We start from the raw sequence: 17000 nt of genomic DNA, 5'->3' as shown, positions 1-17000 counted from the left end.
TAAATCTGTTTGCAGATGATACGAAACTGTGCAGAGTTATAAAGTAAAAGAAGGATTGTGAAATACTGCAAGAAGACCTAAATAAGATCTGGGAATGGAGTAAAAAGTGGGATATGGAATTCAATGTGAACAAAAGCCATGTCATGGAAATGGGAAAGAGTGAAAGACGACCAGTGGGAATCTATAAGATGGGAGATGGAGTAGAACTGGAGAAAATTAAAAAGGAAAAGGAGTTAGGAGTGACGATGGAAAAAACAATCAACCAGTAAACCATATAGTGTATTTACCTAGTTGTAGTTTTACAAGGCCTGGGCTTTATGCTCGTGTGGTCCCGTCTCCATATCTACACTTATCCAATTTTTCTTTAAAACTATGTACACTCTTTGCTGACACCACTTCCTCACTCAAACTGTTCCAAGTCTCAACACATATTTGTGGGAAACTAAATTTTTTAACATCTCTCAGACATTGTCCCTTCCTGAGTTTCTTACTATGCGATCTTCTTTCTTCTCTCAGGATCAGTTTCTCATTATCCACTTCATCCATTCCATTAATCAATTTATAAACTTGTATCAAATCCCCTCTCTCTCTTCTCTGCTCCAAGGTTGGTAGATCCATAGCCTTTAGTCTCTCCTCATATGTCATCCCTTTAAATTCTGGAACCATTCTTGTAGCCATTTTTTGTAGTCTCTCTAATTTTCTTATGTGTTTCTTCTTATGGGGAGTCCACACAACTCCTGCATATTCCAATCTAGGTCTTATTTTAGTACTTATCAATTTCTTCATCATTTCTTTGTCCATGTAGTGAAATGCTACTCCAATATTCCTTAGCAAATTATATGTCTCTGAAAATTCTATCAATATGACTTACCGGTTGCTTATTTTCTTCCATTGTCACTTTTAAGTCCTTTTCCTTTTTTACTTCTTCTAGTTCTACTCCATCTCCCATCTTATAGATTCCCACTGGTCGTCTTTCACTTTTTCCCATTTCCATGACATGGCTTTTGTCCACATTGAATTCCATCTCCCATTTTTTGCTCCATTTCCAGATCTTGTTTAAGTCTTCCTGTAGTATTTCACAATCCTCTTTCTGTTTAATGACTCTGCACAGTTTCGCATCGTCCGCAAACAGATTTATGTAGCTGTTCACTCCCTCTGGCATGTCATTTATGTATACGAGAAAAAGTATTGGCGCCAATACTGACCCCTGTGGCACTCTGCTCTCTATTGTTCTCCACTTGGACATCATATCTTTAACTATTGTCCTTATTTCTCTCCCCCTTAAGTAATTCTTCATCCATCTCAATGTGCTTCCTTTTAAGCCACCCTTCTCCTCTAACTTCCATAGTAATCTTTCATGTGGCACTTTATCAAACGCCTTTTTTAGATCTAAATAAATACAGTCAACCCATCCCTCTCTCTCTTGTACTTTATCAACTATTCTAGAAACTCAATAAATTTGTTACACATGACCAACCTTTTCTAAAACCAAATTGGCTATTTGATAATATTTTGTTGTCTTCAAGAAACTCAATCCATTGCTTCTTTATTACTTTTTCACACATCCTTTATATTACACTAGTTAGTGATACCGGTCTGTAATTTAAAGGTTCTTCCTTCCTTCCGCTCTTATATATGGGAACCACCTCAGCTCTTTTCCACTCCACTGGCACTGTTCCATTTTCTATTGAGCATTTTATGATGTATATTGGACTTGCTAGTTCTTCCGTACATTCTTTCAGTATTCTGCCTGAGACTTCATCCGGTCCCATTGCCTTTTCGTCATCTAGTTCCGTCATCAACTTTTTTATTTCAAGCTTGGTTACTTTAATCTCTTTCATATAGACAGCCTCTCTATTACCCTGTGGTCTTTCAAATTTGGATTCCTTAGTAAAGACCTCATGAAATTTACTATTTAACATTTCTGCCATGCTTTTTGGGTCTTCCACCATTCCATTGTCTCCTTTTAATCTTTCTATTGTTTCTTTTTGTCTTATTTTTCCATTTATGAATCTGTAGAACAATTTTGGTTGTTCCTTACATTTTTCGACAATGTCCTTTTCATAGTTCCTTTCTTCTTCCTTTCTCACCTTAGCATATTCATTTCTTGCTGTTTTGAAGTTTTCCTTATTTTCTGGATTTCTGTTTCTTCTCCACCTTTTCCATGCTCCATCTTGTTTCTCGTTTGCCCTAGCACATCTTGCATTAAACCAATCTTTCTTTCCTTCTTCTTTAGGTCTATATTTCGGGACATATTCCCTGACCCCAGTTTTGTATATTTCCAAAAATAAGTTATATTTCTCTTGAACCGTTAATGAGTTTTCCATCTCCTCCCAGTTTACATTTTTAAAATAGTTCTTGAGATTCTCAATATCAGCCTTTCTCAAATTTAATCGGTCTCCTTTGTATGATTCATCTCTATCTTCCTTTCCTTCTTCTATATCCATTTCTAATATTACATGGTTACTCTTTCCCAATGGGCACTTGTATCTTATATCATCGTTAATTGGTATATCCCTTGTAAAAACTAGGTCTAATCTTGTATGTGTGTGTGTGTGTGTGTGTGTGTGTGTGTGTGTGTATGAGTGTGTATATACCTAGTTGTATTTACCTAGTTGTAGTTTTACAGGGCCTGGGCTTTATGCTCGTGTGGCCCTGTCTCCATATCTACACTTATCCAATCTTACTTTAAAAGTATGTACACTCGTTACATACACTACTTCTTCATTTAAACTGTTCCACGTCTCAATACATCTTTGCGAGAAACTATATTTTTTAACATCTCTCAGACATCTTCCTTTTCTCAGCTTTTTACTATGCGATCTTGTGCTTCGAATGTCATATTCTTCTCTCAGGATCAGTTTCTCATTATCCACTTGGTCCATTCCGTAGATCAATTTAAAAACTTGTATCAGGTCTCCTCTCTCCCTTCTTTGTTCCAGGGTTGGTAGATCCATAGCCTTTATTTAGTCTCTCCTCATATGTCATCCCTTCAAATTCTGGAACCATTCTTGTAGCCATTTTTTGTAGTCTCTCCAACTTCCTTATGTGTTTCTTTTTATAAGGGGTCCACATTACTCCTGCATATTCCAATCTGGGTCTTATTAAAGTACTTATCAATTTCTTCATCATTTCTTTGTCCATATGGTGAAATGCTACTCCAATATTCCTTAGAAAATTATGTTTCTCTAAAAATTCTATCAATATGGCTTACTGGTTGATGTGTGTGTGTGTGTGTATTTACCTAGTTGTAGTTTTACAGGGCCTAAGCTTTATGCTCGTTAGGCCCCGTCTCCATATCTACACTTATCCAATCTTACTTTAAAAGTGTGCACAGTCATTGCAGACACTACTTCTTCATCTAAACTGTTCCACGTCTCAATACATCTCTGCGGGAAACTATATTTTTTAATATCTCTCAGACATCTTCCCTTTCTTAGCTTTTTACTATGCGATCTTGTGCTTCGGATGTCATATTCTTCTCTCAAGATCAGTTTCTCATTATCCACTTGGTCCATTCCGATGATCAATTTATAGACTTGTATCAGGTGTCCTCTCTCCCTTCTTTGTTCCAAGGTTGGTAGATCCATAGCCTTTAGTCTCTCCTCATATGTCATCCCTTCAAGTTCTGGGACCATTCTTGTAGCCATTTTTTGTAGCCTCTCCAATTTTCTTATGTGTTTCTTTTTATGAGGGGTCCACACTACTCCTGCATATTCCAATCTAGGTCTTATTATAGTATTTATCAATTTTTTCATCATTTCTTTGTCCATGTAGTGAAATGATACTCCAATATTCCTCAGCAAATTATATGTTTCTCTAAAAATTCTATCAATATGGCTTACTGGTTGATTGTTTTCTTCCATCGTCACTCCTAAGTCCTTTTCCTTTTTGACTTTCTCCAGTTCTACACCATCTCCCATCTTATAGATTCCCATAGGTCGTCTTTCACTCTTTCCCATTTCCATGACATGGCTTTTGTTCACATTGAATTCCATTTCCACTTCTTACTCCATTCCCAGATCTTATTTAGGTCTTCTTGCAGTATTTCACAATCCTCCTTTTGCTTTATAACTCTGCACAGTTTCGTATCATCCATAAACAAATTTATGTAGCTGTTCACTCCTTCTGGCATGTCGTTAATATAAATGAGGAAAAGTAGTGGTGCCAATACTGACCCCTGTGGCACTCCGCTTTCTACTGCTCTCCACTTGGACTTCATATCTTTAACTACCGTCCTTATTTCTCTCCCCCTCAAATAATTTTCTATCCATCTCAGTGTGCTTCCTTTTAAGCCACCCTTCTCCTCTAACTTCCACAGTAATCTTGCGTGTGGCACTTTGTCAAACGCCTTTTTTTAAATCCAAATAGATGCAGTCAACCCATCCCTCTCTCTCTTGTACTCTATCAACTATTCTAGAATAGAAACTCAATAAATTAATTACACAAGACCGTCCTTTTCTAAAAGCAAATTGGCTATTTGATATTAATTTGTTGTCTTCAAGGAACTTGATCCATTGTTTCTTTATTATTCTGTCACACATCTTGCTACACTAGTTAGTGATACCGGTCTGTATTTTAAAGATTCTTCTTTCCTTCTGCTCTTATATATGGGAACTACCTCAGCTCTTTTCCATTCTACTGGCACTGTTCCATTTTCTATTGAGCATTTTATGATGTTGTATATAGGACTTGCTAGTTCTTCCCTACATTCTTTCAGTATTCTGCCTGAGACTTCATCAGGTCCCATTTCCTTCTCTTCATCCAGTTCCTTCATTAACTCTTTTATTTCAAGCTTGGTTACTTTAATCTCTTTCATATAGATTGTCTTTCTATTACCCTGTGGCCTCTCAAATTTGGATTCTTCAGTAAAGATCTCCTGGAATTTTTTATTTAATAGTTCTGCCATACTTTTTGGGTCTTCCACCATTCTGTTCTCTCCTTTTAACCTTTCTATTATTTCTTTTTGCCTAATTTTTCCATTTATGAATCTATAGAACAATTTTGGTTGCTCCTTACATTTTTCGACAATATCTTTTTCAAAGTTCTTTTCCTCTTCCTTCCTCACCTTAACATATTCATTTCTCGCTGCCTTGAAGTTTTCTTTGTTTGTTGGATTCCTATTTCTCCTCCACCTTTTCCATGCTCCATCTCGTTTCTCCTTTGCCCTAGCACACCTTGCATTAAACCAATCTTTCTTTCCTACTTCTTTTGGTCTATATTTTGGGACATATTCCCTGACTCCTGTTTTGTATATTTCCAAAAATAAGTTATATATGTCTTGCATTGTATCTGAGTTTTCCATCTCCTCCCAGTCTACGTTTTTAAAATAGTTCTTGAGATTCTCAATATCAGCCTTTCTGTAATTTAATCGGTCTCCTTTGTATGAATCATCTCTATCTTCCTTTCCTTCTTCTATATCTATTTCTAATATTGCATGGTAACTCTTTCCCAATGGGCACTTATATCTTATATCCTCATTCATTTGTATACCCCATGTAAAAACTAGGTCCAATCTCGCCGGTTCGTCGTTTCCTCTGAATCTTGTGCATTCCTTTACTCTCTGGTCCATCATATTGTCTATCATTAGGTTCAAGAATCTTTCTCCCCAGGCTTCTTCACCCATGCCACTTTCATAATTTTCACAGTCCACTTCTTTACAGTTGAAATCTCCTACTAATATCACTTTTCTCCTTTCTTTAACGATTCTCATTAGACTCCTTATTGTGTCATCTGTCATGTCTTTATATTCTTGATTGGTCCATGAATTTGTTTTTGGTGGCACATATGTTACAATGATTGTTATCTCTTTTTTATTAATATGCATCTTAATATACAATACTTTTGCTTTTCCTTCCCCACATTCCACTTGGTTGATCACTATCTCCTACCTTAACATTATCATGACTCCTCCTCCTTTACCCACTCTGTCTCTTCTCCATAAATTATACCTATTATCCAAATCTATTATGATTGCCTCATTTAGTTTTGTTTCAGCCAGGCATATAATATCTGGATTTTCTTTCCTTATATAATCTCTTAATTCTAGTATACTTGATAAAACCCCGTCTATGTTCGTATACATCATTTTTAGTCTTTTGCCTTTATCATTTTTAGTTAAACTTGTTCCACTTTTTTCTCTTTCTTCTCGTTTATATACCATTTCCTTATCCTTTCTCCTAGAATTCTCCAAAAAAAATGCCTTTTTTTCCTCTTCTGACCTTTCATTATTTTTTTCTTTTACTACTGCTGCCAGTTCATTATATCTCTTCCTTTCTTCCTCATTTCTATTTTTCTTTATATAGATATCCTTGCAGCCTTCTGTTTCTCTTAGTTTTAATGTTCTATGTAATATTTCTTCTGTTGCTGCTTATGATTTTAGTAGTATTTTAATTGGTCTCGTTTTTCCTTCTTGATATGGTCCCATTCTGTTTATTTCTTCTACTTCCTCTTCGAAGTTCTGCCTATCTTCGTCATTAAGATTCTTCAGTAGGTCTTTGACTGATTTCATTTCTTCTTTTTCTCTTTTTGGTCTATATTGTGTGTGTGTGTGTGTGTTTTCACGAATGTTACAAGGCGGGACGCATGTAACTTATCTTCGAGAGGAGAGGGGAGGAGGAAGGGAGATGGGGAGAGAGGAAGAGAGAGAGAGAGAGAGAGAGAGAGAGAGTGAGAGATGGGAACAGTCTATGCCATTGGGTAATTTTAGACACAAGGCATGTAGCTTATCTTTAGTGATTGGTGGAGACAAGGATGGTGGGAGGAGCACTAGGATTTCAAGGACAGCATACGGCTTGTGTAGTTGGTATCTAACACACTATATGGGACAACTGAACTGAAGAAAGCTCAGAAAAGAAACATGGCCTCGTGGCGTCACCGTATTTACTACTGGGGCTTCATGACGCCCACATAGGCGTCACCGTTTTGAAGGGGTTAATAAAAAAGAGTTAACAATCATTGTAACATATGTGCCACCAAAAACAAATTCATGGACCAATCAAGAATATAAAGACATGATAGATGACACAATAAGGAGTCTAACGAGAATCGTTAAAGAAAGGAGAAAAGTGATATTAGTAGGAGATCTCAACTGTAAAGAAGTGGACTGGGAAAATTATGAAATTGGTATGGGGGAAGAAGCCTGGGGAGAAAGATTCTTGAACCTAATGATAGACAATATGATGGACCAGAGAGTAAAGGAATGCACAAGATTCAGAGGAAACGACGAGCCGGCGAGATTGGATCTAGTTTTTACAAGGGGTACACAAATGAATGATGATATAAGATATAAGTGCCCATTGGGAAAGAGTGACCATGTAATATTAGAAATGGATATAGAAGAGGGAAAGGAAGATAGAGACGATTCATACAAAGGAGACCTATTAAATTACAGAAAGGCTGAAATTGAGAATCTCAGAACTATTTTAAAAACGTAGACTGGGAGGGGATGGAAAACTCAGAGACAATGCAAGAGAAATATAAATTATTTTTGGAAATATACAAAATAGGAGTCAGGGAATATGTCCCGAAATATAGACCTAAAGAAGAAGGAAAGAAAGATTGGTTTAATGCAAAATGTGCTAAGGCAAAGGAGAAAAGAGATGGAGCATGGAAAATGTGGAGCAGAAATAGAAATCCAGCAAATAACAAAAATTTCAAGGCAGCGAGAAATGAATATGTTAAGGTGAGGAAGGAAGAGGAAAAGAACTTCGAAAAAGACATTGTCGAAAAATATAAGGAGCAACCAAAATTGTTCTATAGATTCATAAATGGAAAAATTAGGCAAAAAGAAACAGTGGAAAGGTTAAAAGGAGAGAATAGGATGGTGGAAGACCCAAAAAGTATGGCAGAACTATTAAATAAAAAATTATAGGAGGTCTTTACAAAGGAATTCAAATTTGAAAGGCCACAGCGTAATAGAGAGACAATCTATATGAAAGAGATTAAAGTAACCAAGCTTGAAATAAAAGAGTTAATGAAGGAACTGGATGAAGAGAAGGCAATGGGACCAGATGAAGTCTCAGGCAAAATACTGAAAGAATGTAGGGAAGAACTAGCAAGTCCTATATACATCATAAAATGCTCAATAGAAAATAGAACAGTACCAGTAGAATGGAAAAGAGCTGAGGTGGTTCCCATATATAAGAGCGGAAGGAAGGAAGAACCTTTAAATTACTGACCAGTATCACTAACTAGTGTAATATGCAAGATGTGTGAAAGAATAATAAAGAAACAATGGATCAAACTCCTTGAAGACAACAAATTAATGTCAAATAGCCAATTTGGTTTTAGAAAAAGACAGTCTTGTGTAACTAATTTTATTGAGTTTCTATTCTAGAAAAGTTGATAGAGTACAAGAGAGAGAGGGATGGGTTGACTGTATTTACTTGGATTTAAAAAAGGCGTTTGACAAAGTGCCACATGCAAGATTACTATGGAAGTTAGAGGAGAAGGGTGGCTTAAAAGGAAGCACATTGAGATGGATGGAAAATTACTTGAGGGGGAGAGAAATAAGGACGGTAGTTAAAGATATGAAGTCCAAATGGAGAGCAGTAGAAAGCGGAGTGCCACAGGGGTCAGTATTGGCACCAATACTTTTCCTCATATATATAAATGACATGCCAGAAGAAGTGAACAGCTATATAAATCTGTTTGCGGACGATACAAAACTGTGCAGAATTATAAAGCAAAAAGAGGGTAGTGAAATACTGTAAGAAGACCTAAATAATATCTGGGAATGGAGTAAAAAGTAGGAAATGGAATTCAATGTGGACAAAAGCCATGTCATGGAAATGGGAAAGAGTGAAAGACGACCCATGGGAATCTATAAGATGGGAGATGGAGTAGAACTGGAGAAAGTAAAAAGGAAAAGGACTTAGGAGTGATGATGGAAGAAAACAATCAACTGGTAAGCCATATTGATAAAATTTTCAGAGACATATAATTTGCTAAGGAATATTGGAGTAGCATTTCACTACATGGACAAAGAAATGATGAAGAAATTGATAAGTACTATAATAAGACCCAGATTGGAATATGCAAGAGTAGTGTGGATCCATCATAAAAAGAAACACATAAGGAAGCTGAAGAGACTACAAAAAATGTTTACAAGAATGGTTCCAGAATTTGAAGGGATGACATATGAGGAGAGAGTAAAGGCTATGGATCTACCAACCCTGGAACAGAGAAGGGAGAGAGGGGATCTGATACAAGTTTATAAATTGAACAACAGAATGGACCAAGTGGATAATGAGAAACTGATCCTGAGAGAACAATATGACATTCGAAGCACAAGATCGTATAGTAAAAAGCTGAGAAAGGGAAGATATCTGAGAGATATTAAAAAATTTAGTTTCCCCACAAAGATGTGTTGAGACATGGAACAGTTTGAGTGAAGAAGTGGTGTCAGCAACGAGTGTGCAAAGCTTTAAAGAAAAATTGGATAAGTGTAGATATGGAGACGGGTCCACACGAGCATAAAGCCTAGGGGCCGTACTTATAAAACTCCACAAAGATAAAGTCTTAGTTAGGAAAAGTACTTAACCTCCGAGACTTAAGCGCTAAGAATCTTTCCTAGCAGGATGCTTTGTTAAGTAACCGTCTTTAGGCGCTTACACCGCTAACCAGAGCAGACGTTATGTAATGTTTTTTTAGGAATTTCGCAAGAAACGGGTGAAAATACGTAAAAATTATATTTTAAAATAAAAAACATATTTAGTTAGTTTTCAACAATCACCTCTTCATTTTAACCTTGATAATTGAAGGTATAAATTTACCACCACTGTTGTCATCTTGTCAAAATAACAATGATTTGGCGCCAACTTCGACTGCGTACCATGGCTACTCAAGAGACTCAAGACAAGAAGAGGAACAGGAAGACGAACTGGACACCTTCATTTGGCCCACCTATACAAAATTCTCACAAAAATACTCCGGAGCAACTTCTCCACAGCTGGCTGCTCCAAGGAAGCCAGAAATGCTGCTTGGAGGAGCAATAATGTGGAGGTGTCTGCGGTGTCATACATTTTCCGCACTGAGGAGTGCCAGAAACATTGGCATATTATAAAATCTGAGGCAAGACGGAACACCCGCAAGCAGAGAGAAGCCATGACTGCCACAGGTAAGAGCTATTGATTTGGGAGCTATTTTTTGTGTTATATTTGTTTGTGAGTTGCAGCAAGATTTTAATATTTTAGAGCTTAATAGAAATTTCATAGTTTCACCCTAACAAAAGATATGGTTTATCTTATTATTCCTTTTAAGCACTGAATAGGTAAGGCAATTTCACTTGAAGAAAAGTATTTATTTATGGTTATTTATGTTTTGCAAGGAAGCTTACTAGTAATTTGAGTAATTAACCCGTACAGCGTCAGAGACGTACGAGATACGTCAGCTACTCTGAGCGAACCGGGCGTCAGAGACGTATGAGATACGTCGGCGAGCTTCCTCGTGTTTTCGGAGGTATTGCTTCCTCAAAACCTACCATTATACTGCCATCATGCACTGTAGACATTGCTCATGCTGCCTCCTCGTCCCTGCTAACATGAATGCTCCCTGTATTTATTTATTACATATCTGAACTTTAGCAGTTTCTGCTGCCATCAGCTTGGTGTAGCGGGAAATTGACGCCTCAACTCCGCTAATATGAACGAAGCGTAATTTCCATTACTTACTCTTACCATTTCAGATGTTTTTGGTAACTGTTATATTGTGGTAGTAAAAACTTTGTATGACATAAATAAGAATTTTCCAATCGCTTTGTTATAAGGAAAAACAAGTACATATTACTCGGAAAATATTTGCACCACGAAAGGCGACACTCCATCATGATATCTCGTGTCTATTTTTAGCCACAAACACTCCCAAACAGCAAAACATGAAATGCTGTTTTTCTTTCAACTCAGGAACGATATTATGCATGTGTCCAACTCGGGGATCGACTGGTGAGAAACAAGGAAGCGAATAAACTAATCACATAAGGCTTTGCTAAGTCGCTAACCTTTACGCAAAACATCTCGCACCAATTAATACCACTTCCAGTCAGTTCTGGGAGGAATGACTGTCATTTTCATTTGTTTCACATTTAAGAGAGGTTACAAAAAAAAAAAAAAAAAAAAAAAAATCCATGATGTGGCCAGCACTGGCGAAATCACAAAGTCTCAGATCTGCTGACGCTGTACGGGTTAATAGGTTTCAGCAGGTCTACTGTTAAGGTCACTTGAGATTTAGATCATGGAACCTAACCACTTTAAGGAATAAATTTCAGTAAACTGTTCCTGTTTTAAATTTGGAAGCAGCAACATTGAAAGTTTTGTACTAATGATTAATATATTAAAGTGCCAGCCATTTCCTGCATTTTTTTTTTTTTTTTTTTTTGTGAAGTGGATGCATTTAGTGCACACACTAATTATGATGCAATGTCTATCTCTGACAAATAATATTACTCCAACCACACATCTGAGTTACGTATGTTATGTGAAAACACGTTCTTTATAAATTATTTATTTGTATTTGCAATTCATTAGCAATAAGATTATATTATACTTTCCAGGTGGTGGACCTCCTGCCAACCTTCCTCTCTCCCAGCTCGATGAGTTAATCTTTGAGATTTTGGACCCCAAGAATGTCTCTATTCATGGGTGTACCAATAAGGCAAGCATCATTGAATGCACCTTCCTTAACAAAGGATAAGCCACTTGTAGATATAGCAATATTAGGCCATAATGTTGTCTCAAATGTCTGCAATCCAAAATACTCGTGTTCCCAGTTAGTTTACAACTTACGGTTAAACACAATGGTAAATTTGTTATCTAGTGTTGAGAAAATTTCATTTATTTATTTATTTTTTTTCATTCTTTAACCAAACAGCTAAAACAGTAATAAGAAAAAAAAATAATAAAGTTAACTTAATTCCTATCCCTTCTCCCCCTTCATAAGTATGTGTTGTAGTGGGTGAATGTGTTAATGATAACGAGTCTTAGGGATATACAGTTTCTTAGACATGGGCTTCCTTCAAACAGAATAAGATTTAAGTCAAACACATTGTACCCTTAGCTAGATTTACTGGTTTCTGTTACTTTTGTCCTTAGCAATAAAACCAAAAACATTATCAGCTTAGTTTCTGAAGTTAGAACTAATGATGCCAGCAGTGTACAAGCAGCCCAACAGAGAGAAGTGGTGACCAAGGCAGTGGGTGTTGAGGAGGAGGCACCTGCCACACCACTTGCAGCACCAACAGGGGCCAGACTTGCCTGGTACATCACTGGTGTTTGTGGATGAGGAGGAGATCATCCACCTGCAGAAGAAAAGGAAGCTTGAGCTTGCACTCCTTGAAGAATCTATAATGGCTCAGGAAAGGAAGCAAGAAGCAGAACAGGCTAAGTACATGTACTACACACAAAAACTAGAGTACCTGAAACAAACAAATAAAAAATAGTAATAAAGATATAAATAATGTGCTATTTGTTTTTGTTTGTAACCACTCAACCAAATATTAGTGTTAACACAAAATTAACTGCAGTTTCTATATGCTCAACCTATTACAATCTACTTCAGGTATGGGAGAGAGAAAAAAAAAAACTACTTACATGAGAATAACACCAATCTCAGCAGTCATGACACTGGTGTCTCATCACTCATCAATGCTGTAAAAGTAAGACACTGATTTACTGCTTGTTGTTGTATCGCACATTTTATATATATATATATATATATATATATATATATATATATATATATATATATATATATATATATATATATATATATAACTACAGAACAATTGATAATGTAGTCAGTGCCACACTCATAAAAATCAGTGAAAAAATAATTAAGAAAGAATCATTAAGTTAGTTGTGAAAGTGTGTTAATTATTTTTTTAGATGTAGCTGAGATACACATTCATCATAACCCATTTAAATATTGTAAGGCTGAACAGTGATACTGTGGTATCTGTGAAGAACTCTATCTTTGCAATAGTGGGTAACTAGTCAGGCAGAGAGTGAGGCAAGGAAGATGAAATCACCAACATAACAGTGCATACACAACAAAACAAGACATATAACAAGACATAAATATAAATAACAAAGTGACAGAGGGGAAAAAACTGAAGAATGCTACTATAATCAGCATTATGGGTTGTGTTACTTACTTGAAGTGAAGCACAACAAATTCATCCCTGTAAAGGATTCCTTCATGGCGACTGAACTTTCTGTGCTGGGGGTCGCTCCTCGTTGCCTCCATCCTTGGCTGCAGCAAGATGTTCTTCTTCCTCAGGAAGAATGATGTTTCTTGCTTTGCAGATGTTGTGCAGCAGTGCACAAATCTCTACAATTTGGCAGACTTTGGATGGAGGACCAACTCGAATCTCACTGTGTAGCATGTGAAAATGTCGCTTCAGCTGCCCGATGCCTCTCAACAACGCTGCAGGTTTTCTTGTGGGCCCTGAAATTAATATAGATTTCAATCTTACAATGCAGTACTTGAAATCAGTATGATGCATTAATTTAATTTCTGCAAACATTTAGGTTATGTCATGTATAAGGTTAAGTTAAGATTCATTGTTTGATAATGATATGTGACATGATAGCTTAAACAATATGAAACATATAAAAAAAAATCTCTAGTATAACATTGGTTAGGTTAATATATTCACATGAAAACTTAGAATAAAAAAGAAGAAACTCTTAACCCCTTCAATACGGTGATGCCTATGTAGGCGTCATGAAGCCCCAGTAGCATATACGGTGACGCCTACATAGGCGTCATATTTCTTTTCTGAGCTTTCTTCAGTTCAGTTGTCCTGTATAATGTGTTGGATACCAACTACACACGCCGTATGCTGTCCTTAAAATCCTAGTGCACCTCCCACCATCCTTGTCTCCACCAATCACTAAAGATAAGCTACATGCGTCCCGCCTTGTGTCTAAAATTACCCAATGGCATAGACTGTTCCCATCTCTCTCTCTCTCTCTCTCTCTCTCTCTCTCTCTCTCTCCATTCCTCCTCCCCATCTCCTTTCCTCCTCCCATCTCCTTCCTCCCTCCCCCTCTCCCTCTCGAAAGATAAGTTACATGTGTCCCGCCTTGTAACATTCGTGAAAACACACACACACACACACACACGATGGCGGAGGTGGTCGCTGAGCTCCAGAGCAATCATCTCTAATTCTACAGTTACCATTGCCTAAGAGTAACCAAGGTGGGAAAGGAGCTGGTAATGTTTGTCCCGTCTCCATATAGTCATGTTAACTGTTGATTAGCAAAATAATGTCCAGGGAAGGTAAATATAAACTGTAGCCTGCGTTTGAGCCATCAGCTGGTTTGTTTACATCTGAGCAACATGGCGGCCGTGAACTCGAAAGATGAATCAGACTTCACAGGATTTCAAGGAATAATGGAGAAGAGCGCTTATGTGAAGAAAATTCTGGAGTTGGAAGGTAAAATTGAAAACTGTTTGAAAAGTATGGGGGCCTGGAAACGAGTTATGACAATGTAAAGAAAGACTGTGCCGATATGAAGAAGGAAAATGAAGCACTGAAAGAGGAAGTTAAGCTAATTAAAGTGAATTGCGAAAAATGTGGAGAATCTCTAGGAAAAGTGATGGAGAAGCAGGCTGAATGGAAAAAAGTCAGGAAGTGGAAAGAAAGGAGGTAAATTACAAAGTTGCAAGTCTGGAAAAGGAAATCAAAGAGTCTGGGAGAAAACTTTGGGCCTTGCTGAAATTATAGATCAACAGATCATAGAAGAGAAGATTGCTGAGAAAGTGGTGAAGGTTATTAAGTCAAATGAGACATTGGTGAGGGAAACTGTAGACAAAAGAGATGTGTGGTGATATTTGGTGTGGAGGAGGATAAGACACCGAGTAAAATGGAGAGAGAGAAAACATAAAAAGGTGATAAATAATATCATTAATGTGGTGCAGGAGGAGGAAAAGACCTAGTACAAGAAATAGAGGACTTCCATAGAATTGGAAAGTTCACAAGAGAAGGTATGAGGCCAATAAGAATCAAACTTAAGTCACAAAAGGATGTAGATGAATTGGTGGAGAAGTCATGGAGGCTAGCCCAGCAGGAAACAACAAGGAAGATTTGGTTGAGAAGAGATCTCGGTGAAAAGGAAAGAGAAATGTTAAATGAGTTGAGAAAGGAGGCTTTGAAAAAAATGAAGAGAGGACAGAAGAGGAGAAGAAAGAGTTTTTCTGGAGAATCTTGGATATGAGACTGAGGAAGTGGTTCATAACCCAGAAAAGTACAGCAAGAAAGGACTAAAGAAACTTACGTATGAGCGAATGTAATGTATTCCAACATAAATGGAGTGATATCGGGATTTTAGAACTCAACGATTACTTGAGGGACAAGAACCCAGATATTGTGGGTCTTACTGAAACAAAACTGAGAGAGGAGAAGACCTGATGATGGTTGGAGAAGGAAATATAATGTTTGGAAAAGAAATAGAGTAGGTAAGATGGGAGGAGGAGTGATGTTGCTGGTTAAAAAGATATAAAGGTGGATCAAGTGAAAGAAGGTATGGGAAAGGCAGAAGTGCTAAAGATCAGAGCAGAAACTAATGAAGGAAAAAGAGGCACTACATAGTGGTGTACGTACCACCTAAGACAAATGCATGGTCAGTACAGGAATATGAAGAAATGATAAGTGATACAGGAACATGTCTGGAAGAAATGTTGGGTGGCTGTGAACGAACTATAATGATGGGAGATTTTAATTGTAAAGAGGTGTGTTGGGAGGACTGGTCAATGGAAGGATCAGAGACAACATGGGGAAATACACTATTGACACTGGCAATGGAAAATGTGTTAACTCAGTGGGTCAAAGAAGATACTAGGTTTGGAGGAGAGGGAGCATCGTCAAGACTGGACTTGGTCTTTAGTACAGAGCCAATGGTCATTGAGGAGATGAGGGTGGAGTGCCCTTTAGCAAAGAGTGATCATGCAGTTTTGGAGTTCAAGGTGATAGATGAAGAGAAATCTAGAAGAAATGAAGAATATAAAGTGGGAAGATGGAATTATGCCAAGACAGATTTTGGAAACCTAAAGAAATTCTTTCAAGAGACAAATTGGATGAAATTCAAGAGTGCTAAGGAGCAAATGAAAAGTGGAAGGAATTTATAAAATATACAAAGAAGGTGAGAAAAATTTGTACCAATAAGACAACATAGAGAAGTTGGAAAGCAGGACTGGTTTAACGATAGATGTGAAAAGGCTAGAACAAGAAAAGAGGATGCATGGAAGAGGTGGAGAAGGAAAAGACGGATTAAGCAGTGGGAAAGTTACAAAAGAGCAAGAAATGAATATGTGTTGATTAGAAGAGAAGAAAGAAAGAAACAAGAAAAGGATATAATTGATAAATGTAAAGACCAACCAAGGCTTTTTACAGACATGTGAACAACAACATCAAAAATAGAGAAAGTATTGAAAGTTTAGAAGTAAATGGAGTATGCAGTGAAGATCCCAGGAAATGGCAGAGGCTATGAATGGATGCTTTCGGAAGGTATTCACAAAGGAGACTGCTTTTGACAAACCACTGGTAATGGAACAGAAAGGGATTATGAAGGAGTTTCAAGTAACTGTGGAGGAGATCAAGAATATGATGGGGAGTTTAGAAGTGAGAAAAGCTGTGGGACCTGATGGGGTATCAGGATGGATTTTAAGAGAATGCAGGAGCAACTGGCAGAAAAAGTTTGTGAAGTAATTGATGCCTCATTAAGGGAAGGTGTAGTGCCCCAAGACTGGAAAAGAGCTAACATTGTCCCAATCTATAAATCAGGTAACAAGAGAGACCCATTGAACTATAGACCAGTGTCACTTACAAGTGTGGTAGCTAAGATGTGTGAGAGGGTGGTGAAGAATAGATGGACAGACTTCTTGGAGAAAAATGACATACTTTGTGAGTGTCAATTTGGTTTTAGAAAAGGGCGTTCATGCACGACAAACCTGATATGTTACTATTCGAGGGTGATAGATGTAATACAGGAAAGAGATGG

The 17000-nt window shown here is 37.2% G+C and overlaps 1 protein-coding gene and 1 long non-coding RNA gene across 4 annotated transcripts in view; one reads left to right on the top strand and one right to left on the bottom strand.

Moving 5' to 3' along the window:
- LOC123505610 (ubiquitin-like protein ATG12) overlaps window positions 1-13653 on the top strand; it is a 115998-nt gene extending 102345 nt beyond the window's left edge. Inside the window, exons 3-4 of one of the 3 annotated variants that reach the window (XR_006675211.1) lie at window positions 11552-11652; window positions 12150-12457. Coding sequence is in view for 2 of the 3 variants with exons in the window: in XM_045257143.1 (XP_045113078.1) it covers window positions 13302-13385 (84 nt within the window). In the remaining variant the exon portion in view is untranslated. Of the gene's footprint in view, window positions 1-11551; window positions 11653-12149; window positions 12458-13301 lie in introns of those variants that run through there. The other 2 variants (XM_045257143.1, XM_045257144.1) reach the window with 2 other exon arrangements.
- On the bottom strand, window positions 12046-13418 carry LOC123505612. The gene is made up of 3 exons (XR_006675213.1): window positions 13151-13418; window positions 12588-12644; window positions 12046-12295 (listed from the first exon to the last, which is right to left on the bottom strand). It is a non-coding gene; the product is annotated as an uncharacterized LOC123505612 (long non-coding RNA).
- Window positions 13654-17000: the final 3347 nt, after the last annotated feature.

Source organism: Portunus trituberculatus, chromosome 18 (genome assembly GCF_017591435.1).
Source record: "Portunus trituberculatus isolate SZX2019 chromosome 18, ASM1759143v1, whole genome shotgun sequence".
In the NCBI taxonomy this organism is placed as follows: domain Eukaryota; kingdom Metazoa; phylum Arthropoda; class Malacostraca; order Decapoda; family Portunidae; genus Portunus; species Portunus trituberculatus.
The sequence above is the reverse complement of the archived record's forward strand: the minus strand, read 5'-3'. Positions and strand labels throughout refer to the sequence as shown.